Source organism: Columba livia, chromosome 4, assembly GCF_036013475.1.
Source record: "Columba livia isolate bColLiv1 breed racing homer chromosome 4, bColLiv1.pat.W.v2, whole genome shotgun sequence".
NCBI lineage: Eukaryota > Metazoa > Chordata > Aves > Columbiformes > Columbidae > Columba > Columba livia.
In genome coordinates, this window is record NC_088605.1 from 55,972,669 (window position 1) to 56,000,019 (window position 27,351).

Sequence of the window (27,351 nt, forward strand, 5' to 3'; positions counted from 1 at the left end):
CCCAGAGAATTTTTTTTCTTTAGATGTGCCAGTGGTACAATTTCTTTTTTTTTTTATGGTATCCATATATGTTTGATTACAAAGAGAATCTCAGAAAAAATAAGTTTTATTTGTTCTTGTTGCAGGGAAATGTCTAAAAGGAGCAGCAGTAATTAATAGTGGTTTTGGGTGTTTTGATTTTGCAAACTCATCTGAAATTCACTCTGATTACATTCCAAGCTGCACATCTTACAAGGAACCAGACATCAGGCTGACGTTTCAACACTGTTACTAGAATAAAATAAAATCAGTCAATGGATGTTTTACTTTGTCTTTGGGCACCGTAGGTGTCTCCTCTTGGTACCTGTCATAGTGACACTTCTGTGTTTACAGGCAGCAATTGACTTCGATCTCTTCCTCCACCAGAAAAATAGAAGGGGGAGATGGAGAGAGGAGAAAACGCAAATCTGTGCTTTCCAATTTCTATTTGTTTTTACTATTCATCTGACTTTTATACTATTGTGCATTAGTAAGTATGCAGGCTGAATTCCAATAGGAGATTGCTGCTGTACTATGTAGACAGGAGTACAGAACAAACATACGCAAACAGTAGCATAGAAGTGATTTGTAGGGAACATGAACTCAAAGAGCAAGGAAACTGAAGACACTTCAGTGATTGAAAGCAGTGATTTTAGACATAGATTGTAACCAAGGATTGCTTTTATTATTTTTTCATTGAAGGTGATTTTGCAACTCCTCGAGCTATTTTGACAGGACATGACTATGAGATCACCTGTGCTACCATTTGTGCTGAACTTGGCCTGGTAATAAGTGGTTCAAAAGGTAAGGTAGCTCTTGTCATTTCTTTCTGTTCATGAAGCTATAATCCTAATGCAAAAAAGAATCTAGTCTCAGGTGGCAGAATTTATTAACTTGATGGTGGTTTTATTTCAAACCTTGTTTTAGTTGCTACAGAATTTGAAGCCTCTTTTTATTCAGACATTTACAAGAACTGCACCACTCAAATCAGTGTCATCTCAAATTTGCTGAGTATTACTGTTTTAAACAGTACTGGTCCCAGTATGGACCCCTGAGGAACACCACTTGTCACTGATCTCCATTTGGATATTAAGCCACTGACCACTATTTTCTGGATATACACTTTTAGAACACCTGCCTGTGTAAATTCATTATACTTACCTCTGTGTCTTCATATTTTGAAAATGTGATTTTAGGATTCAGTACATTTATTTTTGTGCTCTCAGAATTAAATAGTACCAGTTTTAAAAGGAAATGCACAAAAGAATATCTGTTAGGTCTCTAAGTAGTTTTGCTCTAAAATACCGTAATGCAAAGCTTTTAAGGGGTAAGCTGTTCATTTTACTCTCTGACACTCTATGGCTTAAAGTCATAGGCTTTCCACTTAAACATGGTATAATAATAATCATTATAATGTATTATAATAGTGATTACCTAAGTAAAACTAATTGCTTATTATTTGATATATGATGTCTTTAAATTAACATGTAAATCAGTAAATAGAAATTTATTATTTCTCATTAGAAGGACCATGTCTCATACATTCTATGAATGGAGATCTACTGAGGACATTAGAAGGTCCTGAAACATTAGAAGGTCCTGCAAGCTGCCTGAGACCAAAACTTATTCAAGCTTCAAGAGAAGGCCACTGTGTCATATATTATGAAAACGGTGTCTTCTGTGTATTCAGTGTGAATGGGAGACTTCAAGCCACTATGGAAACAGATGACAAGATAAAGGTGAGTGTATTCAAATGTGTGCTAAGGACTGTCAGTTCTGCTATCAGGAAAAGTTATCAATGTTGGAGTTTTGTGGAGCTTCTTTCTATAGCTAGGTCATAGAAATATATGGTACTAGATCATAATGGCAGCATTCTGGAAAAAATGTAGTTAGGGGGATGAGGTACTCCTAATAGTCCTGGTTTTAATTTTAGAAGTTCATATAGTAAAGGATACCCTGTAGACATTTGGACTGAAGAATACAAGTATTACTAATTGCTGAACAGGAGAATTCAGGCTACTTTACTTTTCAATAGGAAGGCAGGATGTTGTTGGACATGCTGTTTTGGATGTTGGCTTTCTCTTTTTTGGCATCTCTGTCTATATTCCTTCATCTTAGCTTGAGATAGCATTTGTTGTGCTGAGCTTCAGGAATTTTATAGGCATATTTCAACTCTTTAGCCCTTAAAAGTCTCTGGCATTTGCTGAGCAGGCAAGTAGGTTCCACATCTTTAGCTGCAAGAGGCATGGAGCAAGTCCAAAACTATGCAGGAGTTGAAAAACCTCAAATGTTTCTCCTTTATTTGAATTAGATATTTAAGGAAGAAAATGTCTCTTTGTCCTTATGTTCATTTTACAGTATTATTTAAATTCTTTCAGATGTTGTGCAAAATTACGAGCATTTTAAAATTTGCACCTGTTCTTCTCTTGACTTTATTAATATTAATTCTTAAGAATGTGTCAATATATTTGAAAGAATATTAGTCTTTGTTATTTCAATTTTAAAACTTGCATTGAATAGTGAATGCTCCATTACCATGGAGGTTTCCAGTGTAGTTCAGTATATTCCACATAAAACCTGCAAAACTCTGTTGTGTACTGTATTCTGATAATCCAGCATCCCTGATTTCAAAAGGTCAGATACGTTGATGGAGGAATATGCGAAAATAATTCTCTGTGTAGGTCTTTCTTCCATACTGAGAGTGCTGTCTGCGGGCAGGAGATAGGGCATTTGATCTTCGGATACCATGGCAGCCACAAGTGTGGATCTGAGGCTGAGGAAATGAAGTAGGAATGTGTATATTTCTGTCCTAAGCCTTTTTTCCAAATTAGTGTAGATTATTGCTTCAATCTTTAATCTTTCTTCAATTCTCTGAAACTATACCTTTGGCTGTGCTTGTACAAATGCGTTTGGGATTTTCAGGCTACTCTTCATCCTAGTTCTTTCCATAAAGCAAGTACATATCACAGTGTTTTCTCTTTTTACAATAATAATGTTGATAATCAGTCACTTTCAGTTGTGATTATGTTGTCAGCTAGGCCAGCAAATCTGTAAAATATCTAGAAATCCCTTGCCGGCTAAAACAATTTCTGTAGTGTTTCAGTCAGTACCTCCAGCTTTAAGGACATTGCTAGAGGCAATGGAAGTTCTGCTCTCTGTGGGCCAGAATTACATATGTACAGAGGTTTGGTTTTTATTTTGTTTTGTTTTGTTTTCCTTCTCTCCCAGTGGTCCCAGTTGGGCTTTATGCTTAAACAATCTACACCGTCTTTCGCAGTGCTTCTGCACTATATCATGCTAGATGGCAAGTGGCAACTGCATGATTAAAGTAGAGGCCTTTAAAATGAATAGTACCTACCCATAGGCTGTGCTGACAAATGCTTTTCTTTGGCTTTTGCTCAAGGAGGATAGAAATGGCAAGGAAGGGGTTTTAAGTGTTGAATCTCTAATGTAAAATTCTAGTTTCTATTTTCCTGTGGTTGCAAGTGTTGAATCTGTAATGTAAAATTCTAGCTTCTATTTTCCTCTGTCATTAGGGACCTGTATTTCAGAATGTTATCGACAAAACTAGCCATTTTCAGTAGTGATGTTTGGAACACCATTCTGATTTTCCTTCTTGTATTCACGTGCTACAAAACTGCTAGAAAAATTTCAGATGCTCTGGGGAAATTCAAAGTCTAATCGATGCCTTCCACCTGTTGTTGTTTTAAATACTGTATTGCTCAGTGGAGCTTAAGGATATCACAGTACATCTACCTTGTAATGTTTAGATATCTTAATGAATAACTTAACTCTAAATAGTCTGCTTGTTCTGAGAAGGGAAGTTATTTTACTCTAAACAAAGACTGTATGCTGTTTCACCCAGAGGAACCAATTTATTTTACTTTCCTGAGTCTGTTTTGAAATGTGGAAGTGCCCACAAGACTCCTGCTGCTGTAAGCCAGGGCTGTCACAGTGTCAGCTCTGCCTTTTTACAAAGCACTGCCTTTCAAAAATCTGAGATGTTAAAAGGGATTTGTGCAAAGTTCTGAGACTTTTCAAGGAAATACAAGTCAGAAATGTAGCTTTTAGAACACTGCTGAAATCGTGTGCTTTGGGGATTATTTGAGAGTCTGGAGCTCATGTTGTGAAAAAGATTAGTTGCAGAGTTGTTTCAGTTTCATACCTAGCAGAATCGTAGATAAACTACACTGGGGAAAAACAGAACAGTAAAATTGATTCATGTCATCTTCTATACCAGTTGGAGTACTTGGGAGTAAAAGCATCCTTTCATTTGTTAAATCTTGAAGGGCATGTCCTGAAACTGAAATGTTGACAGGGTGACCTTTTTCTTCCATTCATTCCTTCATTCATATATATACATATATAGGAAAGTGGCTGAGAAATTTATTAATAAACGATAAAAATAAATAATTCAACATCTTGTCTTCATGACAAGCCAATGACTTAGTAAAATTGCATAGGTATTAGTAAGGATTCAAAGCCTATACTTCATTTAATCAAAAGATCACAAACCCCCCTGCATTTGCAGGTAGTGGAAGAGTTAAAGATTAATGGCTTTAATTTGCCTTTTAATATAGCATTTCTTCAGTGAGAGCCTCGAGTATAAAATTCAAGTGAACCGTGACCATAGGGTTAATGGATTTTCATCAGCTGAATTTTATAAGTGTAGCAAATAATTATTTGTCACGGTCTTCATTGCAATTTGAAAATACCCTTAGGAGACTGCCATTGCTAAAGAGAAAAAAACACTCAATATTGATCTTTGCTGCTAATGAATAATTTTTTTAATAATTGTGTGTGGTATGTTAAATCTCATGATCATCCTTTCAGTGCATGCAAGTTCTAGATAATTTTCATAGTCTTATCTCAGTTTGTTTTCCACCTCTATCTTATAGAGTTACTATACTCTTCTAAGACAGAATCTAAACGAGTTTTCAAGCTCCTTGGGGCTGTGCTGTGAGAGGTGCTCAGCATATTTTTGTAGGCTGGTAGAAGCAATCACAGAAACAATTTATGATTGCAACATTTGTTTTTTTGCGGTAGAATCTTCAGCTCAGAATAGTCAACTCTAACCCTGGTTAGTATTCAGTTTGCCATAGTTAGATGTTGTTGGAAAAAAAACCCATATATTCAGCTATAGTATTTCTAAATTTCCATGTACTTGTTGTCATCATAATTCAAAACACATTTGGAATAGGTTTATCATCTAATTTTTTTCAGTGTTATTTTGTTCACAGTATATGCTTGTATTTCAGTTACATTAATTTAAAAGTTATTGTGTGAAATAAAATTTTAGCAATGTGATTCATTCTGATTACTTGGGAGTTGTTGCAATAAACACTAAAATTTGATAATATAAAAGTCACCTAGAGAAACTCTATTTTAATGTACCTGTTGCACTTCATATAATTCTTAAAGGCTATATTTGGCATCAAAGTGATAGAGGATAGCAATACAAAAAATACAGATGTGCAGTATGTCTGACTTCAATTATTGCTGTTCACAAAGCAGTATCTTACATAGACTGTATATTTTGGTTTCTAGGCTTGTCAGCAGCCTGTATAAATACTTTAATGTTGCACGAATGTAACATTTTTGTGTTTTAGTTTCTACTATTTTTGTGGTGCATGCACTGTATAAATTCTGTATATTATAACACCGACAGCTTCCTTTTCCTGGGGAATTTAAAATCACTGTATGTTACAACTTTTGCATAATGAAAAAATATAGAAGCAGGGATTGCAAATGTCTAAATACTTGCAGACTTCAGCACAGAGAGAAATGTTTCCAAGATCAGGTCTTCAGTTCTTTCTTCTGTTTCCTAAATTTAACTCTTTGAGCTGGAATTTTGCTTGTAGACTATCATCTTGAGGCAATTTCCTTGCCTTCCAATGACAGTGTTTTTAGTTACAGTGGATCAATGTATTTGTAGAACGTGTATAGAACATTGCTCTGAATGTCCTCCATTCTTACATTGTTCTATTGAAAAGCTTTGTGGCTGCCTGCCTTCAGTCAGGAAACTAAAGTTTATCGCTAATTAGTCCTGGCATGAAGGATGTGTATTTTGTTGAAAAACTGCCCAAATTTAGCTGAATCACAAATCTCAGGGTAAATGCATTCAGTAGATATGGTTTAGCATCTGCATTCTGTATTGAACATCTGTAGCCCAGGGATGCGGAGTTTTCCCCTGCAACCAATCACCCCTTAGAGCGAGGCGCACAGAAATGCCATGGCAAGAAATGAGATGAGGTGATCCTGGATGAGGAAGGGAAAAGGGTGATGGGGAAGACAAAGAGAAAGAAGAGCAGAATCAAGGACGAAGCCAAGGACAGGATTAAAGAGAAGTTTGCAAGAGCAACAGGAACAGAGAAGTAGAGATGGGAATGCAGAAATTTGTCAGGCACTGGGAGAAGACAAGGCAGAAAGGAGTGAAGGAAAAATTGGAATAGGAAGTAGGAGCAATAGAGCAAAGGATTAGGTAGGATCAGGAGTTTAATACTAGGTAATAGTGCTTCATAGTTCCTTATTTTCCTCTTGATAACAGAAAATCATCCAGAAAACAAATAGCAAAGTTTTTGTCATGGTTCTGTGTGCTCAAATGAAGAGGATGATAGGCTGCTGCTGTGCCGAGTATTGCGTACAAAAATAAAAGTAGAGAGCAGAGAAGGGAAAAGCAGAAGTCAAGCTGGGGAGAAAAAGTCAGAAAAAGAACTGAGAAGAGGCAGCGAGAAACAGGAGGACAGAGTAAGGGAAAAGGTCTGGGCTTAGAGGAGTTATTAATAATGGTCCAAACTGTAATTTTAATGGTCTTGATCTCACTGCTAGTTTGTGCTCATGTCATTTCACATGACAGAATTCATTCAGCTTTTTGGTTTGGGTGCTTTTGGGAAAACTGTATGAACCCTTCTGTTTTGCCAGATAGCTAGAGAATGAGGGTCTAAATTGAGGATCTAGTATTGTCTACTGCTTAAGTTTATTTTCTGCACAGCAGCAGGACAGGGTCTCCCTTTCAGAAGAAGTTTTATACTCTACCAGGCTACTGTAGTAGTTATTGCTAAGACCCTTACTGAAAAGATTTCTAAGATCTTGGTATTACTGTGAGAAAAGTCAGCAACGGGGTCTTCCAGGGACTGCTGTTGGGAGCAAGGTGTTGGGAAGCAGTTTTATTCATGTTTTCTGAGGGGGGATGCTGAAGGAGTCACAGACTGATGAAGGCAACGAATGAGGTGAATGCGGAACTGTGATTCAGGATACCCCAGATTATGGCATAAGCAGGCTCCAAAAAGAGATTAAGAAAATTCTTGGGGAGCACGTCCATAAATGGATACTAAAGAGAATGGAGAGAGCTGTACATCCTGATATTTCTGATCCAGTGATTGTGGGTGCTGAGAAGCACAAGGGGAAGGGACTGTAGAGTGGCCACCTCACAGCATCTCTAGTGATACAACATGGATCATGCTCTGTCTGACCCCATGTGGCATCTCTTATTTTAATAAAATTTAGAGTTCAGTTCTCTGAAACAACATTTTGACTTATTTAACCCGACAAAATCTCTCTTTAAGAAATATTTCTCATGCTTCCAGTCATCCAAATATCTGATAGTATCATCTGGTACAGACATCAGGTAACTGAGGAAAGTTGCGTTTTTTCCCCTATACTCAGTATGTATCATTGTTCTTTCCAATAGCACACAAAAAATGTCAAAATAGATTGAAGGCTACTGTTTCAAGAAGTCTTCACTGTGAAAACAAATTATATCCAATCTTTCCCTGTGATATGGATCCCAAATAAAGATTTCAAATGTAGACTTGCCATTAGTTCCTATGATCCATGCAAAATCAGGGTATAAACCATTGAACTTGTGACGGGAGGTTTCAGGATAGATGGTGAAAGGAAATGCAGTCCCTATTGAGAGAGGTGGATCGTTATCTTCTTAATCCAGAACAGGAATCTAAAAATTCTGATCTAAATTAATTCTGGTAATTTGTATAACACTTCAGTTCCCTCCATCATTCAGCTCTTTGCCAGAGAGAAAAGGAGGATAGCTTCTGCTAGGCTAGTATTAAAGATACTTAGGGGAATGCCAGGTACTCTATTTTAATGCCAGTGCTGCTGGATCTTGTCAATCTAGTTAATTAGAAGAGTAAATTTATTTAGCTGACCTCATATTAGATCTTTGGAATACGGAATAAATCACAGGTGAGGTAAAACTTAACTAGTGACATCTAATGTATTAAAGAGACTTGTGCATAATAACGTTAATTCTGTTGCTGTGTAGAATAACATAACAATAATGTTGCTTCCCCAAGCTTATATTGGTAACAAGTCTCCCTAGACATTCAGCTGTCAATATGAAAATTCTTATGAAAGTAAAAGAGGCAAAATAAGAGCAACACCTATTTATCTGACAAATATCCATGTGATTTCCCCTTAGGCAATTCAGCTGAGTCGAGATGGACAGTATCTGCTTACAGGTGGAGACAATGGAGTCGTCATGGTATGGCAGATGTGGGACCTCAAGCAGCTTTTTGCATACCCGGGGTGTGATGCTGGAATCCGATCCATGGCCCTGTCGTATGACCAAAGGTTAGAGTGAAGTCTGGTCTTCACAAGAATTTCAGAGAATATGTACTTACGATTAAATTGTTTTTGTTGTTGTTGTTTTGTTTTGCTTTTGTTTTTTTCTGATTTTGATTTTCTATGGATGAGATCCTGGTGATTATATTGAGAATTCTGTGCTTGCATAAATTTCTTTCTAACATGTGAGATTTAGGTCAGATCATCTTTTTCTGGATTTAAGCTCTTAGGGGAATGAAGAGAGATTCAAGAAATCTTAAGTTTGGCAGGCTTTCAAGATAGGTTCAGTTAATGGCCTGTGCCAATATACAGTGTGGGTCACATGGAAGGTTACATATGTGCTTTTCATGTTTCTTCTTTCACTTATGATACAAATCACAGTCCTGATTCCAGCCTTTCATGTTAAAAATAGAACAGTTAGAATAGCTGCACAATAAGATTCCTTCCACACATCCGTATTTTGCTAAAGCAAATATTAATTTTCATTTTTAGAAAAGTTATTTTATCCACATAATGCTTTATAGATTGGAGATTCCTTCTACTGGAGCCTATCAGTTAATATTTTTACTGCATATTTACACTAAACTTTCCAATGCAGCTGTACTTCTGTCCTTCCATGTTTTTATCACAAAAGTATTGTTTGTTTATAAGATGGAGGTTTACCATTTCATTTGTACACTTTTAGCTTGCAGGCTAGAATTTTGCTTGGTTTGGTATATTTGTTTAGTGGAGTTCCTGTGTGTTTTTCAAGCAGGTTTGGCTCCTTAAATCCCTTAGGAGTGTCTACATTGTGCAGTAGTACAGCATATGGCTGAGACTCTGAACTGAAACTAATTCTTACTGAAATCCATACTGAATGTTTTAACATTTTCACTCAGTCTACACTTCTAAAACTTACATAAAATTAACTTAAAACCCAAACCAAACCAAAACAACAACCCCACAACAAGCCAGGAAAATCTATGGACTTCATTCAAACTTTCAACTTTGTGTTAAGCATTATTCAAGATTATAGGCATTTTGGAAGAAACAGTTTTGCATTAAAAAGCCCCTGATGTTGAAAGTATTTAAAAAACTGGAGTTACAGCTGTTGAATTTTAGACCCCTGAAATGTATAAAATTTTCCATTTAGAGAATCTTTAAACTGTAGTCAATGGCATGTCCACATAATTGTCACGTCAATAAATTGAAATTTAATACAGACATTATAAATTTATCCATGTGCTCAAGATAGGAATCTATTTGCTTTGGGTTTGAAGACTCAGAAACTCAGAAGAGACTTATTCATAGTATTTGACTGAGTAATTACTCAGTAATTACTCAGAATACTTTATTTGGCATGCATGAATGTATGTGTTTGAGTGACTGTGTAAAAAAGTCTTAATGTAATACAAAAGCACTCAACATAGTGCTATTGAAATGAAATAGTGTGATGCTATCAAAATGCAATGTTTTGATGATTTCATACTTAGTCTTTGTATTGAAATAGCAGCTTTTTACTCTAAATATATATTTTTTTTCATTCTTTTTTCCTCATACTTTTGACTTTCATAAAACTCTAAGATGAGACAGTAGAAAGGACGATACTGAAGCTCTTGTAATTGTGTGCTGTGTCACGGTCATCACTTTTCAAACAGATCTGAATTATCTCTAGTAGTAGGTCAACAATCAGGAATTTAGAAAGAAAGAGTTCCTCAGTGGGAAATTACAGTGATTTACTTTCAGGAACCTTCAAAACAATCAAAGCTCTTAGATTGCTTTCAGACGCAAACATTAACATTTCCAGCTGAAGTCCTGTGCCCACATCCAATTCCTTCAGGTAGATTGGGTGCTTAAATGGGGAAGGCGAAACTGAACTGAGCAGTTCTCCCAGCCTTCCTTTGCTTGGCTGCTGCACCAGGGCTTCATCCCACTCCCATACCTCCCAAAAACCAACCAAGCAAGCCAGTATATAAGCCCAGGAAATCTGAAGAGGCCTTGCAGGACAGTGATGCTGCTGCACCTTTTAGAGCTGGTGCAGATGGCGGGTTTAGTTGAATCCAGCTTGCTGGAGTCCTTGGAAGCCCAAGATGAGCCCCTGAAGCCTGACTTTGCTGATACATGGAGCAATTCCAGCTCCAGCTGTCTTTGGTGGATGCTGATTGTTGCCTCAGGTTCTCATGCCTATATTGATGTAACTCTTCATTGTGTTGACTCACATATCTGAACGTGAGGTGGTTTACTAACGAATATGGTATTGTGCTTTCCTTAGGTGTATAATGACTGGCATGGCATCTGGGAGCATAGTGGTTTTCTACAATGATTTCAACCGTTGGCACCATGAGTATCAAACCAGATACTGATCTTCAAGAGACCAAGATTAGCACTGATGTGGGCAGCTGTTGTCAGAAGGCAACTGAACACAGCACGCTTCCCTTGGTGTCTTGCCACAGCATTGTTCGTTATAAATAGCTATATTACATCTGAATGTAACTTAAATTTGCTGGAAGAAGCAACCTATTTTTTAAAGTTAATTGCTATTTTTGTAGACCTTGCTTGACTTTTTTGGGGGAAGGGCAAAGAAGCAAAAAAATGGCTGCTGGGTTCTGTAGTCAAAAATCTATATTTTTAGTCATAATGAGAAGTCTATTTTGATCCCTGTATGTAAAAGAAACCTAAAGTAAAGATGGTTAAACTTCACATTCTAGCTATATTATGAAGAAAACACTTTTCCATCTGAAGCTTTATCTATAGCCTTGAGGAATATATGATTTTAACATAATGGAAATGAATTATGATGTTTGGGGAATTTTAATCTGCGCTATCTATATTACACTTTCTCATTCTTTTCCAAACAATTGTACTACATCAGCACTGAAGTTTCTGGGAATCAGTCGTAATATTTAAATTATGGTTAATGTAATTTTAAACTTTGCAAATCATTTCCATCATTGTTACTATTCAAGCATGTTTCTAGGCCTAGACAATTAGTTACTTTTTTAGTTGTATGTTTTGTGCTGTTAGGAGAGAGAAATTGGGAATGGAGTTTGTGTTACATCAAGTGTGAATCCTTCTAGCTTCTAACTGGCATCTCCTTCAAAAGCACACCAAAATGTGGATTGTTCCTCAAAATCTGAAAGGCTATTTGCAGACCTTAAACTCAAATTAGAAACCTACAGAGGCATGTGTTTTTTAATCGGTGCAAGTACCAAAGCACACTTCTGCTGGCTGACTGTGAAAGTACTGAAAAGGTGGCTGTTTGCTGATGTGCAGCCTCAATACAACAGCAGAAGCACCGGACTTGCAGGCAACTTTATTTTTTTCCCCAGGACTAAGCCCTGCAATACTTAGCACATGCCATGTTCCTTTTCTGCCTATAGCTCAATATCTTTTATATTTTGCTATCACCAAATCCAGTCAGATCCTGCCCAGTCATATTGAATTACCTCTTTCTTTTAGGAAATGAAAAATAATTTATACTAAGGAACAATAAGTTATTTTGGTGTTGCACAAATCTACTTTTCTACGAGATTGCTGTGCAGAATTCTGTGAAAATATTTGTGTAAAGAACTGTTATTGTTTTGTAAGTCTGTATTGCATAAAAATCTTCTTCGTATGTTGTGATCTATATGAGTTGAAATTTACATTCCATATCTGTATTGATACATACATTTCTCTACCTGCCTACTAGAGCAGTTCCTGTTTTTCTAAGCATTTAACTGCTATTTCTTTCAGTAAAGATTTGGAATGAGAAAATTCAGTTTGAGTGAAGAAATTAAATAAAATTACGTTTGTAACAGAGATCATCAGTGGAGTACGGGGTTCTTGTGATTCAATGTATATTCACAATAGAGGTGCTATGACCAATGCATTTAAAGTACTCTTGGTGTTTATGCAGTGGTGACTAAGTTTTCTATGCTCTCTACATTTTTATACTGATATGGTTATAGTGGTATCAGTCGAGTTACATTTTTATGTTTTGTGTAGCAGGAGGAGGACCTGATTAAGCAAAGGCTATAGCTGTAATGTCTGTGGTAAGTGCCCAGTATATTAAGCAGTAACATTTTTAATGCAAAACTTGTACTTCATGCTTCAATAACATTCATACCCTTCTATCAGAAGATTTTGAAGGGAAATTGCTGTGCTCTTGAAGTGTGATTTGCATTTTTCTCAAACCGGAGGTGGGTTTCCTAGGCTGGGTGGAAGGAAAAAACAAGCACAAACAAAGGAAATGTTGCTGTGGCCAGGTGTATTTTGTCAAATGGAAATCCTGAAAGTCTTTATGATCTCCTGCTGCCTTAGGAAACACTTTATTACTGATAGAAGAGATAAATTGTGATCCTAGAGCCAAAATATTTCATGTGGAGATGATCTGGTAGATTGCTTGTTCTAGAAAAGGTCCTGTTGATCATGAGATGCTTTCCCAAACTGAAAGCTTGACTGTACTGGTCATGCCATCCTGTGCCGAACCCAGCCAGCGGGTGATGATGGGCAGCTGGGTGATGGCATGAAGAACTCCCTGGGGAAGCAGCAGCAGCAGTGGTGCAGCGTGGTGTTTGGCACACGAGGGGTCCTGCAGCCCCTCCATGGAAAAGTACTTCTTCCCCTTCTGCTTCGTGGGCAAGCCTGTGAAGACACCCCCCCATTCTGGACAGCTTGGCTGTTGGCTTTGGTGAGTAGGAAATACCCCCAAAACCTGCCCCTGGCACTGCGCTGGGGGAGCAGGCGTGCTCTTGGGATCTTTGGCTGGCCTAGCCCATGTCATGCTGCCTGTGATAAGGTGGCAAAAAAAGGGTTAAATTTCAAACAATTCAGGTATTTGTTAGTCTGTTGGCACAGCACCTGTGTCAGGTCCCCTGCCTGAACAGGTTTAATCACAACAGGTGCTAGGCATTAACCTTCAGCTGGGCTCAGCTAGCTGTTATTTGCAGAATATTCCTGAATAGATGGAGCTGAGTCCTCCATCTCCTCAGAATTCAGAGGAAGCATTTATGAACCGTGTTTTCCTACACGATGCTCTGGGCTTTCTTCTGTTCTGGTAAGTTCCCCTGGACACGCAGTTTGCTGCATTTCACGGCAGGTGCTTTGGGAAGCAGCATTTGCTGCTGCTGAGAGCAAGGCTGGTCAGCAGCCGTGCTGGAGGTTTGGTTTGTGGGGAAAGACCTGGCCCAAGTAGCTTGAAATCCCTTCTAAGTTTGTGAAAATTGATGATGTAAATGCTGTCGGGTCTTACAAGATATGATGGTGTGATCAGAGCAGTGGTTTGTCTGCAGGAAGTTTGTGTTGTGTTTCTGCAAGCAAAGGTAAGTGAATGCAATGATGCTTTGAGAATGTTTCATCCATTCTTGGCTGTGTTGTGTTGTGTGTTACCAAAAAGCCTCTACACTTGGAAAGCGTCCCTTATGCAAGGCATATGTGTTTATTATTGTTTCTGGTCCTGGCGTAGTCTCGGTTACTCCTCCACCCATCTACAGCACTTTGTTTCTGCTGAAGATCGCAGCTCTGCTGGTTAAGCACTGGGCAGAATAAACGTCCAGAAGAGCAGATCTGATACCAGGGTGAACTGCACAGTGAACTGTGGATGTTCTGTTGCTGGAGGTTGTTATTTACTAGGAAAGGGAGAGTTTTAATACTCCCATGCTACGGTGGTAGCTGGCTTTTACAAATGCTGTCAGAAGTTGGCGTGACTTTGGGGTTCCTGCTTGCATTTTTTTTATCTTAAAAAAATCAGTTTTACTTAACCAGCATTTTAGATAGTTATTACTTTTGTGTATTTCTGTTGCTTTCCAGTTGCTGTTTGAATGTAGCTTGAATGAAACAATGAGTAAATGTTAAATATCATTTCCCATTTTCAAACTTTAAAAATCAAAGATAATTGATAAATATTTATATTAATATGAAAGTGAATAAACACTTCAGTAAATTTATTCTATTAATCTGTAATAACTAGACCAGTGACTACTGGGGTGGGGAGGGCTGCGATGGAGAAACACAGGGAACCCAGGCTTAAATGAGACTTTTAAAATTAAAATTTCCTGCTTGCTGCATAAACCTTTTGTTGTAGCCCAAGATGATCAAAACCCATTCTGTGAACTGGAATTTGAACCCTTTTTTGGTGAGCGCAGGGGCAGTGGTATATCAAGTTAATGCTTCCTAGCTAATTGCTTTTTATGACGGGTAGATCAGGAAAATGAGAGTCTCCTCATAGAGACCAAAGGTGTGTTTTCCTGTGTTCAGTGCATGGGGCGCACTCTACTGTAGTAGAAAAGCCTGTGTTTGGTTTTGGTTTGTTTCATGTTAAAAAAAAAAAGGCAGGAGGAAATAAATGGAAAATTGGGATTAACAAGTAGGTTTAAAACACTTTCTAGTAACTTACATATATAATGAATATGTATACTTAAAAAATTAAATATAAGTATTTAATTTGGGATAAATTACGCTACAGTCTGTTAATTTTAGTCATTGCTTCCTCTTATCTTACCTTCCTCAATTATTCTGTGAGATAGGGGGGAGAACTATATAAGCATCTAAAACCAGGAGCTCTTTGCTTACTTAAGTAGTCCAAAGTAAGATTTACTCACCTATGTAAATATTCTGAATTACAAGCTGTATGCATGAGCCAATACTTGATGAAAATAACATCATAATAAAAGTTAATCTACCTTAATTACAGTAATTGTCAAAATACATTAATAAGTCCAAGAATATGGGGGTAATTGTCCGTAAGGGTAATTTTGATGGGAATCCCAGTGACCGCAGTGTTATGCTGATGGACAGCACAGGAAGATTCATTTCTGGGATTTCAAACCTAGACCTGCAAGAAATGGCTCCACTGGGATCCATGGACAACTACTCACATTCAAAGGAGTTAAAAAGACTGGGGATTTTTTAAAAGACTTTAAAAAACTATTTTAAAAAAATCTTGGCATGGTAGCAGTTGTGCTGCTGCTATTGAGTGTTTGAAAAAAATGGCATTTAATCAATATCTATCAAAATGGTACATGAGTTTCAGCTACTTTTATGAAACAGAAGAGGTGACAGTCCTGTTTTACGAAGGTATAACTTGAGTTTACAGTGTCCATAGTAGTTTCTTCCCCTTTATAGCAGATAGCGTGGTTCTGGTTACAATTTAATTTTTGCTTTTGACTTCTTCCAGCAACTGATGGTTCTACAGAGAGAATTAAATGGAAGAGTGGTAGATAACAAACCAGACATAATACTTATGAGCCTTCATTAAGTGTGTTAGTGTTAACCAACATATCTTTGTATTAAACTGTGATACCCTGCACAGCACAAACATATCACCTATGCACTCATAGATTTGACATTTGTGGAACTAAATTAAGGCATGGAGTGGTGATGTAACTTTCCTGAGGTCATACATGGAGTTAAGACCTTGTCCAGATATCTCATGTTTCTATCTGATTAAGTTGGCCACATGATTGACTTTTCCAGCTGTCATTACTATTTTTAAACAGCTGTTTGGGAATAGTCGATCAACTGCCTTTTCTCTGTGAATAAAAATACTTGTCTAAGAAAGTTTAGAGGTTGATCAGTCATGAACTTAATGGACATGAATTCTGGGTATTTATGTCTTAACTCTTCTTCCTAGTGAGACAAGTTAATAGTTTAGAACTGGCAGCTATTTACCAGGCAAATTATCGTCTTTTCTTTTATATATGCATGAGGTTTTGTGAAACACAACTTGAATTAGTAGAGATACCTGTCAGTTTTGTCTTTGTAAAATAAGCATCTAGGCCTTGTACAGCTGAACAGCCATCCTCTTAGGAAAACCAGAACTCAAACCAAGGTTCATCACTGTGTTCCTCTTTATTAATCTCCCAGTTTGATGGTCTCTGTCTTCTCTTGGGGACTCCCTTTCCTTGCCATAGGTGGCTGGTTACCCCCATTCATCTGAAATTACACATAGTTTCTTTAGCTTAGTCGAAGAATTACAACATTTGCATGGCTCCTAATGCATGGCCTTAGTTTCTGTTCTGAGTAAGTTTAGAGTGTTATCTTACTATTTTTGCACTGTCCCAAAATATAAATGTACATTATTTTATATGAAGGTTTGTATACTTACTCCAGTGAACTCCAACAAAGTTAATACACAATGACTGGTTATGACTCAGGTCTTTTGGTCTTGATCTAGCCCAACCTTTTTATTGATAGCTTAAAAAAGTACCTTTCTATTTTTTTTTCTGTGGCCAAGATGCTGTACCTATGTGCTGGTTTAACTGAAATGGAGTTAATTTTCTTCATGCAGTTAGGAACTCTTATTTTTTGTAGCTATAGCGCAGTCATTGTTTGGATTTAATTTGACATTAACAAGATATGACCCTGTTCACGTTTTCTTCAAGTAACTTTTCAGCGTGTGTGTTTGCTGTTGTTTTTTTTTTGTTTGTTTTTGTTGGAATGAAGATAATATAAGAACTTACTGGTATCTTAGCCATTGTCTGGGAGACTGAGGTCTTTGTGGGCTTTCTGCCTGCAGATGTGAGGCAGCTGGGAAGGGGGAAATAGATGGGATATACCTTGACTGACATCCAGGCTGATCAATGGCAATATTCCATGTCATTAGCGTCATGCTTTGTATTTAATGGGAATTGGGTTTTCTGGCTCATTAGACCTGTTCCAGTTCAGCTCCATTTGGGAGTTCTCTTAGTTCAGCCTCTTGCCCTTCTGCAGTGGCCTCTGGGCCTTTCTGCCTTTTTTGGCTTTTTATCCGTCTTCCCCCAGCACCGGCTGTTCAGGACCAGGACCAGGGTGCTCTCTCTCTCTTCCCAGGACTGGCTGCTCGGTGCAGATGGAGTGCATGAGGAATTACACTGAGTATCACTTATTTTGTATTTTATTTTATATATCGTAGCAGAAGTAATAGTATTATATTAGTATTATTTTGTTATTTCATTAAACAGTTTTTTATCTCAGTCTACAAGTCCCTTTCAGTTCTCTCCACAACTTTCTCAAGGTGGTTTTGGGAGGCAGTGAGAGAGCAGCGATTGCGGTTAGATTGCTAGCCGGGGTTAAACCACGACAATATCTTTCAGGTGTAACCATAAGTTATCAGTTGGCACTTCTTACTCTTTAACTGGCTCTTCGAAAGGTAAAGCACTCATATTCAGTCATGTATTATCTATGTCTTCCATAGGAATCAATGACAATGTTATGGGAAACCCTCAAATTAATTTTTTGAAGTGTTTTTGGTAGGTACCTAACTATCTGTTTAGTCTCTTCAGAGAGAATGAGATTTTCACTGACAAAATAACTGAGTTCTCAGACAAATTTTTCTTGTTTTAAATGAAGAAAGTTTATTGCAGGTCTTTCGTTTACAATTCTAGTAGAAAGTATAGCTAAGAAAAAAATGAACTATGACCAATTCGTAAGAACAAGCAAAGGAAAAGAATAAGCTGAATACATCCTATATTGAACTAAGCATTATGGTAAATGTAAAACCTCATCTATCTGTGACTACAGATTAAGGATAACTTCTCCCCAGTCCCTGTTTCCAGTGCCTGCACCAGGTGTAGAGGGGGGAATAGCACTGACAAACCTCTTGACAGCTATTGATGGTGGTTATTCGTAGTAGCTCCTCTATCAGCTCACCCTAGAACTAGGAACTGCTCCATCCATCCCAGCTTAGAGAACATGCAACAGGCTTTCGTTCACAGGTCCAAAGTCATTTTATCTAATAGGTAGTCTGACCCTCAAGAAAGGTATGGATGGGATACTTGTGGTTAGGATAGAAAATGGCTTGACCAAAATACTTCCTTGCCTCTGATCTTCATTACACATAAATGTCCAGTGCTCATGTTTACATCCCAATTAATTTTATTTAAATTCATATTATCTAAGCACTACCCTGCAGCCTGCAAGTCCAATAACAAACCCGACGCAAAAAAAAAGACCATCCTTCCCTCTATCTCCAGTGTTTGTTTCACGATATTTTACAGTTAGTCCACTAAAAATTTTTTTTGTGAAAATTTGCTTCTTCTAGTTTAGTAGAAACTTGGCTAAAAACAGAGGCGTCAGAACAGGTGAATGTAAGTTTGTTTCCCTTGTCTTCCTCTCCCGCTTTTCTGAGAATTCTCACAAGCAGAACAGAAAGGGGCCTGCTTGTAGAGGTGAGGCCAGGTAACTGTTCACCTCTCACTTCGTATATAAAAATATGGTTAGCTACACGATAAGTTAGTCTATTTAGAGCTCAAGGCTGTGTGAGATGCAGTGAATTAAACTAACACAGATAACCAGAACTGCCAGAATCTTTCCTCTACTGCTATTCTCAAGGGCAAAGAGCACTCAAAACACACCTTTGCTTGGCCACTATTACAAAATCAGTCTCCCACGACAGAGCCCGCCTCGGGCTCGCCACGAGAGGGTGCATGCCAACTGAAAGCAAACTGTCACGTGAAATGAAAACTGTGGCGAGAGTGCAGGGAGCTTCAGTCGCGTTTGGTTCCATCAGTCGTACGCACCAGGCTGATCCCCAGAAAACTCAGGAGACACTGAGGCGGGGAGCGTGGGGGATTGGAGTGGCTCAGAAGCAGCAGGGAAGAGGGTCTTGGACCCAGCCACATGAGGATCGTCAGCTGCAGCAGTAATTGCAGAAATTTTCTCCATTCCAGCTCTACCGGAGTCCTGACTGCGCTTGCTGCAGAAAATCTGACTCTCTTTATCTAGAGCTGTGTTCTAAAAACAAACAAACAAAAAAACCCAAGGCAAAATATGAAGAAAACAGTTAAATCAAAGCCCTGTCATAACTTCAGGGTTAAAACACTCTACAAGACACACTAAGTGCATGCATTAGAGCCAGAAAAAAGGAGAAATAACATTAGGATTATTGTATAATTAATTGTAGTATTTTGTGGTGCTGACTTGAGAAAATTTATCTTCCAGATATATATTTGCCATGACTGTGTGAATTTAAAATTGTTTTGCAAGTCTGACATGGAAAAAAAAAATAAGTGGTTATGATATAGCAGGAACTCTTCATATTAGCTATTAGCAAAATTTATGTACCTGTGTTTTTGCAGACATGAGGAATCACATGATACTTAGTGAAAACTTAATGCATATTCTGTGACAAACTACGTGGAATAGAAATTCATCTGGTTTTGAAAAATGACAGATGAAAACCTAAAGATTTTTTCTATCTTGAAGATGGAACTTATCACCTTATTGTTGAGAGTGGCAAAAATGCATCATTTCTGAATATGGTACTTAAAAATTAGTTTAATGGAGAAGAGAGTCACAGGTTAGAATGACAACTGAGAACTCCAGTTCAGTAGGCGGATTATCTGGAGTACACGGTGTGTCTGCTGACGCCAACAACTTTCATACTGCAGGATACTGCCAGTTATATGAAACCACAGTGTAATGTTTAATTGTTTAATGTTTAGTGTTTAATTGTTAATGTTTAATTGTTTAATGTTAATGTTTAATTGTTAGTGGAATGTCTGAAGTGACTTTAGAGGGAAATCTAATAGTTCATGTGTCAAAAAAAAAGTTAAAATTGCTTTCTGAGAGTTGGAAGGAGAGCGTAATGGGACTTGTTTCACAGTTTGAATGCTGATACTCATCATGATAAATCCATATATTTCTTGGCTTAACTATTTACATTGTAGGAGATCTTAAAATACCAGTGGTAATATAGATAATGTTATTATGTTCTGCATAGTTTATTTAGTTCTGTAGAATGGTGCAAGGTACACTTTGGTCATATACAGCTTGGGCTTTCTACAGTAATCCACAAATGTGTGACACTGGAACTGAGGAGCACAGCACAAATACAGAACTCACCTTTGTGGCACATCTTACATACGTATGTGTAAGTATTATACGACACTGTTATGTGGAATTTAGTATTTCAAGCTGAGATGTGCTAATTGTAAAGTAAGGTCAGGTGCTCTGCCTTTTCTGTAGCAATTTCTGGTTTTGAGGATTTGCTTTTCTAATGTGACAATTTTATGTATTCTTAGCGAAGTTTGTCTAATACACAAAAATGTGTAGTTTTAGATACTGGAATAATTTTCTGATACAAGTTAAATTTAGCATGTTTTTTTTTTTTTTTTCCAAATATGTTTTATTGCATCAAAGTCATCAAGGACAAGGCAGCAATAAGGTATTTATCCTCTCTTCTCCAAACTAATCATATAGCTTGGTAGTGAAAACTTACTTCGTTATGGGGCACCTAAATTCAAATTTACCTTTTACCTGACTTGGCAAAGAGACCGAGACTCGTATCTCCAATTTCTCAAATCGAGGAGTTCTAGAATTTGCATGTATATGGATGGTGGGTTGTTCTGAAGTCAGTCATGTGCAGGCTTTCCTGCTAAAACTGTTCTGTTTGTGTAATGATGGGGCTGTGTGCTGGGGCAGTGAAGTTGTGAGCAGACACAATACCAGGCTTTTTCAGACCAAAGTACTGAGTAGAAAAGCTCCCAAAAGCAAAGGTTAAGTATTTTGAATTTAGAGTGGTTTGATTTTGGGTTTCATGGTGTTTTTTTGGTTTGGTTTTTGTTGTTGTTGTTGGTTGTTCTTTTTAATTGAGGGACATTAGTCTATGTGCATACAGGTACAAGGAGGAAATTCAACAGTATGTGAATGAATTCTCTGCTACTAACAACTGACTTTAAAAATAGAGCATGCAAGGAAATGACTAGATGAACTGTGTCTAGGCTTTTGAGATTAGCTGTGATATGCAGTAGTTTTATCGTTATCAAAGTAGCTGCTGTGCAGGCAGTCTTGCATATTTCCTATTTTGCTTGCTGGAAAGAGTTGTGAATAAACAAGTATTTGCTATTTCTGTGGCAGGACAGGTTATTTAAAGGGGAAAGGAAATGCTTCCAGTTTGTGTTGATGGTGATTTTTCTCCTCTGCTGTCCTCACAACATCCTCTGATAGTTAGAGCTTGCACATAGCAATACATACCTATGAAACGAAATTTAGGATTTATATTTTTTAAGGATTGAAGAGGAGGCTTAATTTTACTGTTGCTAAGTAAGAACGGTTTGTATTAATTTAGAACTGATTACGTTCTGGCTTGCCCTGTGATATGATAAAGGCTGAAGTGATCATTAAAATGTTTATTTTAAATGGAAACAATTCTTATTTCAGTGGTTTGTTTGTTTGTTTTTGTGTGTGGTCATGGAATTCCCATCTTTTTCTAATTACTTTTGGATATTGTACAGTACACCCATGCACAAAATTACTTCCAGGGGAACAGACCAAGGTATGTCTGTGCAACTGAAAAATAGCTAGTTGTATCAGTGTTAGCTTAGAATACTTCAAACATGCATCACTTAATACAGATAAATTTTTTGTGTTTAAAATATTTTCCTTTACTGTTTTTGTGTGACTGTAAAGCTCTTTCCAGTTCAGACCGGCTGAGTTATTTCTCCTTACTTCTTGTTACAAATGGAGAACATGTATTTTTTTGTGCAGCAGAACAAAGCATCGCAGTTAGTACGTACCATTGCCTTGGACCTACTCAGAGGAAAGCAATGCAGGCGTTGGGAAAGGAGGAAAAAGGAGGGAAGCAAGGGACAGAAACTAGACTTACTTTAAGCAGAACTAACACAATTGCAACAAATTTAGATTTACAGAACATTTTTAAATTAACAGCAACATGCTTTAGGGGCAGAAAGAGTCTCCTGTGCAAGAACACTGAAGCAGGTATGTGCAGTTTTACTTATCTGCCACATGATGGTATTATCTGCTTTGGCCAGAGGACAATATTTGAATGAAGTGATGCTAAAGGGGATTCCATTAAATATGCAGGTGGACTGATAAAGCAATGTACTGCAATACATGAGAATTACAATACTGTACTCATCTGAATCTGAGTGGTTTTAAGCAGTGAGTGCTAGTACAAGTAAGTGAAGAACTTGACATGAAATAACTAAATGTCATTGTTCTAGATAAACCAGGGCAAGAATAACAAATCTGGGGCTTAATCCTCATTAGATTAGTGTTTTGAGCAAGAAGTTGATTTTCCATTCAGAAATAACTTGGAGCTGCATTCAGAACTAAATAATTATGCATTTACGTCCTTCTATACCTGTTAGAAGGAAATAAGGCAGGAAAAGGGAAAATGGAAATAAAGGTTTTAACAAGGTGCGATTCCCTGGCTGAAGGACTGTCAGCAGCCAACAGAATAAGGAAAAACCCACACCAATAAGAAGCCAGAAGCTACGCTGTGTCAGAGATCTGAGATAGGCTTAAGTGGCATGCAAGTTGGAGAGGGGCTGAGAGTTAGAATTGAAATTGCTTTTATTACATGTAGTGCATTTTATACCAGTTTTCAGCTTCAGGCTTATCCATAGTCTCAACAGAATAAAGAATGAAGCTCTGAAGTCCCTCTCAAACTGTCAAGTCAAACTGTCAAATGAAATGTAGACAACAGCATGAACCTGAAATCCATTTTCTGACTTCTCTCATTTTTATGTTACCGCTTTTCCTACATTTAAAGCTTGGGCATAGTTAATACACATAAATGGGTTTGCAAAAGCACATATGTATGCAGAAACATTATTTAAATTTACCTACTTTCAGATTATTAAAACAATTAGTTGTAATTTAAGTGGGCTGGACTTGGAGAGTACTAATGGGGGAGGTGTGGGGATCACTGTTATGTTACTATCATAGAAGCTTTTATTTTTCTTCTAGTAACTGAAGATTCTCTTTGTGTGCAGTGTCCATCCTTGCATTGGACAAGAATGGACCACACCAAGAACAGGACTGCAGATCAATCTCTATTGCAGTTGCATATTCTCTGCAAAAGTGACCAGTCAATTCCAAGTGCAATTCTGAGCACTGATAACAGCAAACTCCATTTCTGCTGCCATGATTCACACATCTGGCTTCCGGAATTACTGTTTAAGTAAGTTCAGCCATGGGTCATCAGGGTTCCTTTGTGACTTCCCCGTTAGGGAACATAAAAAAATAGCAGGAGTTAGATTGGGACAAAAATAATGTGATAAACATTCTATACTACAAAAAAAAAAATCTGAAGTGGAGTCTGGTTTCCTGACAAGCATATTGTGCAACAACAGTACATTCATGATCAAGCAATACTTGGTTGGGTGGAGGGGAAGAGCCTACTTAACTAACTAGGTGGTCAGGAAGATAAAAAATTAAAGTTTTTATAATGAAAGATTTCAAATCATTAATAAGTTTCAATTCAACATATAACTACTTCTTGTTTACATGTTTCTGTTTGAAAGCTTGTTTTTATAGCTTAGCTAGCACACTGTGATAGACTTGGTTGCTCTGAAGCGATGATGAGACAATCCACATTATACACAAATAAAGACTAGAATTAGAGACTATTCTAGCTTTGCTTTTGCTATTCTTGCATGACACATGCTCATAGAGCACCATTATGAAAATATGCAAAGTATAATGTCAAAGTATAAAAAGGTTCACTCTCTTACCATGATGACAGAAACCCCAGCAGATGTGTTATTTTGCTTGGGCAGAGTGTTATTAAAGTGCTGCTTCAGTTTACCTGTTACTTCAGCTTGCATATTATTCTCCTGGGAAGCATCATCCTGTATATGAATAAACACAATATTCAAGTTAGGGAAAAAACAATTAACGTAACTGAGAAAAAGGTAAGTTTTCTATTATCCTGAGGTACTTTCTGCTTTTAACCGTGAGTTAGGTGTTCAGACAGGCAGCCCAAATGTGAATACCCTCTGCTACATGAGATATAGTTCAAATGGGTTAAGAGAAATTACAGAAAAAAGGATCAGCAACTACTGTTTTATGTATGGACTTCTATGTCTTAAATTGCCATGTGATGCTGTATACTTTCAGTCCATTGATTTGTCTCACAATTATAAGCCACAAGTTTGATTCAAACATGTTAAAATAACATGCTTGAAATCATGCTAAAAATAAATTAAAAAAATAATTTGTCATTCTTTTAAATTAGCATTTTAAACAATCCAACATGTCCGAAGTGTGGAAACATTACGTAGTACCATAAATACGTTTGAGAGGAGCTGTTATGAACAGACACACTTGTTATAGTTGTCTTGTTTCAGGTAACTCCAGAGATCATATTCAGTCCCTCTTTCAAAATGTGTGTGGAAATAAACATTGACTGTGTACATGTAAACCTACTATTTATTACTAGTGAACTGATTTTAAATCAATAAGCAAAGGACTTTGGTGTTCCCCATTACTACTGTCCAAAAAGATGAAGGACCTGTCAGCCATCAACTTAGTGCCTGTGTTAAATTAGGTTTTATTTTCTAATTTAATTTCTCTTGTGAAGCTTGAAGTGCTTAAAAAAAACCAGGAAATTGTGCTTTAAGTAGCACTGCAGCAAGTAAGATGCAAACATGCACAACAGTCCTTCTGCATACACATTTTTGAGCTGTTTTCTACGCTGAATGTGAAATAACAAAAGAAAGATGCCCACGTCATACGTTTGCCTGTCGTGTTATCTTTAAGCACTGTCTAATCTCAGTCAAGAAGTGATACCCTTCGCTCTGTTCTGCTGCTGAAAAGTATTTGTTCTTCTATGTGGAAACGGGACTAGTTGTTCAACAAACAGAAATGGGCATAGTAGAAGTACATTGCTACTTACAAAAACTACACTTTAAGGGTTAGATATACAGATTTCATATCAAATTAGAGACAAGTAAAATGTAATTTACTCACTGACACCCAGGGATGGCTTAGGATCTGTGCTGCTGTATATCGGGCTTCAGCATTCACATGTAGCATCAGGCTAATTAACTCCTGTATATATTAAAAAAAAAAAGAAAGGAAAAAGAAAAAAAAAAAAGAGTTTGAAAGAGTTTGAGGAGAGTGGTGAAGGACATTACAATGGAAAATATTTTTGCACCAAGTTCTTCTCAGTGCAGTTTTATAACTGCCTGGGTGAAAAATAAACAGCTTATGCTGACACCAGAACCAGTAATACCAAGTGTGACTTTAGTGGAACTGAAGTCTTGCCCTTCAGGTTTATAGAGTGTGCTGGACAGCTGTATGTATGTTTCACTGAGTGTTTTGAAACCAGATGAAAAGGAAATGTTCAAAAAATCAGCAATAATGGTCCAGTTCCTTTTCTATATGTTCATGCAGAGGACTGGAATGAAAACAAACCTGGGACAGGTGAGAACCCCTGTGGGCAGTGTACATGCCCATAGTAACAGTGGAGTAACAGTACATAAAGAGCACAAATCAGAGGCAAGAAACTGCATCTGAAATGCAAGAACCTGCTGAAATTATTTGAAAATTCTGATCTCTGTTGCTCCAGAAGAAAAAAAGACATTTAACTCATTTCACCAGGTAAGGTTTGCCTGGTATAGGACAAAGCAGACAGATAGAAAAAGAAAAATGCTTAATTCTACTAATTATGTTTTTTAATCCCCAAAAGATTTAGTATTGTGGTGTTCATAATCTTTTACAGGCACTAGAGCAGATGTCTTTAGCTTTATCAAATACTTCCGTGACTATGCTGCCTACAGATATAACAAACCCTTAAGAGCTCACTGATACAAAGCAGTCAGTAAAATACAATTAAAAGCCCCAAAATTCCAAACCAAGTTTTTTCAATTGTTTATTCATTCAGATTTCTTCTTATGCAACTAGCAACTCATTTTACTGGTGTAATTAATGATTCTACAAGCCTATCAAGACAAATATGTTGCCCTCCTAAATGAACAAATTAATGTACTGGAGGCAAATTCCCCCTCAAATAGCCTTTTATAGCCTCCAAATTGTCAACCTTCATATTCTCATCAAGAGTATTTCAAGGAAATTGTTCATAACTCCAGTTTTGGGAAATAGTTTCTTCAAGCAGGACGTAACATACCTGAGAAGTTCACAACCAGCCAAGTTACTTAGTCTATGTAAGTGTGAAGTGAAAGGGGTCACCTTTGGTACCAAGATTGAGGATCCTGCTTGTTCAGAATGCAAGTCTGGAAGAGTATAAGATGACTGGAGCTGAGGAATGGTGGCAAATGGATAAACAGCCATTGGGAAATACAGGAAAAAAATGCAATTTCTCATTGGCTGCATAAGAAATAATCTCCACTTGCTAATTAGAGGCCTCAGATATCACTCAAAGCATGTTACTGAATTAACCTGAGAAGTGGGGCTTAGAATTTGGCACCTTTATAATACAGACTCAACTATTTTAAAGATGAATGGCAATAATAACACAAGAACTACTAGCAGCGGCAAATCAAGCTGGATGCACCTCTTGAAAAGTTCTAATAAATGTCAATTGCATTCAGTCCACATACCAATAATTTTTCTTTTTTGAAAAGAGTTAAAAGAGGGAGAATTCAGAGAGACACACATACTTTACAGCTGAAGTGCTGAACCTACTATAAAAATCCATCATTAAATAAACTGAATAGTCTGTGGTGTTTGCACTGTTAAGCTAACTGACTAAAAGGGCACAGCAGCTGGAAGAGTGGGCAAGAGTCTCTTCTGAATTTTCTATTTTGCCTTTCCAAGAGAGCGCAGTCTTTCCAGAGGCTTGCAAGAAATACTATTTCAGGTTGGAAAATGTATCGCTACCTTTGCTGAATCAGTGATGTTATCCCAGTAGGGAGAAGGAAATTCCAGCTTCCCAACAAGTATCTGATCAAAGAGGTCTTCCTGAAGGTTGTTTTCACTGTAAAACAGCAGTCATGAAAACGATCAGGAGAAAACAGTCAGTTTGTCACATGAGTTTTTAACTTGATTTGGGGATGGAACAGAATTGATGTTATATCAACTATAATAAAATAAACATATATAAATAAA

The 27,351-nt window shown here is 37.3% G+C and overlaps 2 protein-coding genes and 1 long non-coding RNA gene across 13 annotated transcripts in view; 2 read left to right on the forward strand and 1 right to left on the reverse strand.

The window, feature by feature from the left end:
- LRBA (LPS responsive beige-like anchor protein) overlaps positions 1 to 12,378 on the forward strand; it is a 409,013-nt gene extending 396,635 nt beyond the window's left edge. For all 6 annotated transcript variants that reach the window (XM_065061876.1, XM_065061878.1, XM_065061877.1 and 3 more), the window contains 4 exons: positions 721 to 822; positions 1,543 to 1,757; positions 8,456 to 8,607; positions 10,850 to 12,378. In XM_065061876.1, coding sequence (XP_064917948.1) covers positions 721 to 822; positions 1,543 to 1,757; positions 8,456 to 8,607; positions 10,850 to 10,940 — 560 coding nt within the window. In that variant the 3' untranslated portion in view covers positions 10,941 to 12,378. The remainder of the gene's footprint in view (positions 1 to 720; positions 823 to 1,542; positions 1,758 to 8,455; positions 8,608 to 10,849) is intronic.
- A 5,487-nt stretch (positions 12,379 to 17,865) lies between these two features.
- The window catches only part of DCLK2 (doublecortin like kinase 2), a 90,509-nt gene continuing 81,023 nt past the window's right edge, over positions 17,866 to 27,351 (reverse strand). For 2 of the 6 annotated variants that reach the window (XR_010472366.1, XR_010472365.1), the window contains 5 exons: positions 27,124 to 27,220; positions 25,252 to 25,332; positions 24,015 to 24,131; positions 22,877 to 22,959; positions 17,866 to 19,269 (listed from right to left, as the gene is read on the reverse strand). Coding sequence is in view for 4 of the 6 variants with exons in the window: in XM_065061882.1 (XP_064917954.1) it covers positions 19,042 to 19,269; positions 24,015 to 24,131; positions 25,252 to 25,332; positions 27,124 to 27,220 (523 nt within the window). In the remaining 2 variants the exon portion in view is untranslated. Of the gene's footprint in view, positions 19,270 to 22,052; positions 22,132 to 22,876; positions 22,960 to 24,014; positions 24,132 to 25,251; positions 25,333 to 27,123; positions 27,221 to 27,351 lie in introns of those variants that run through there. The other 4 variants (XM_065061882.1, XM_005509083.3, XM_065061884.1 and 1 more) reach the window with 3 other exon arrangements.
- On the forward strand, positions 22,094 to 24,768 carry LOC135579380 (uncharacterized). Its single transcript, XR_010472367.1, has 3 exons — positions 22,094 to 22,254; positions 23,274 to 23,461; positions 24,630 to 24,768. It is a non-coding gene; the product is annotated as an uncharacterized LOC135579380 (long non-coding RNA).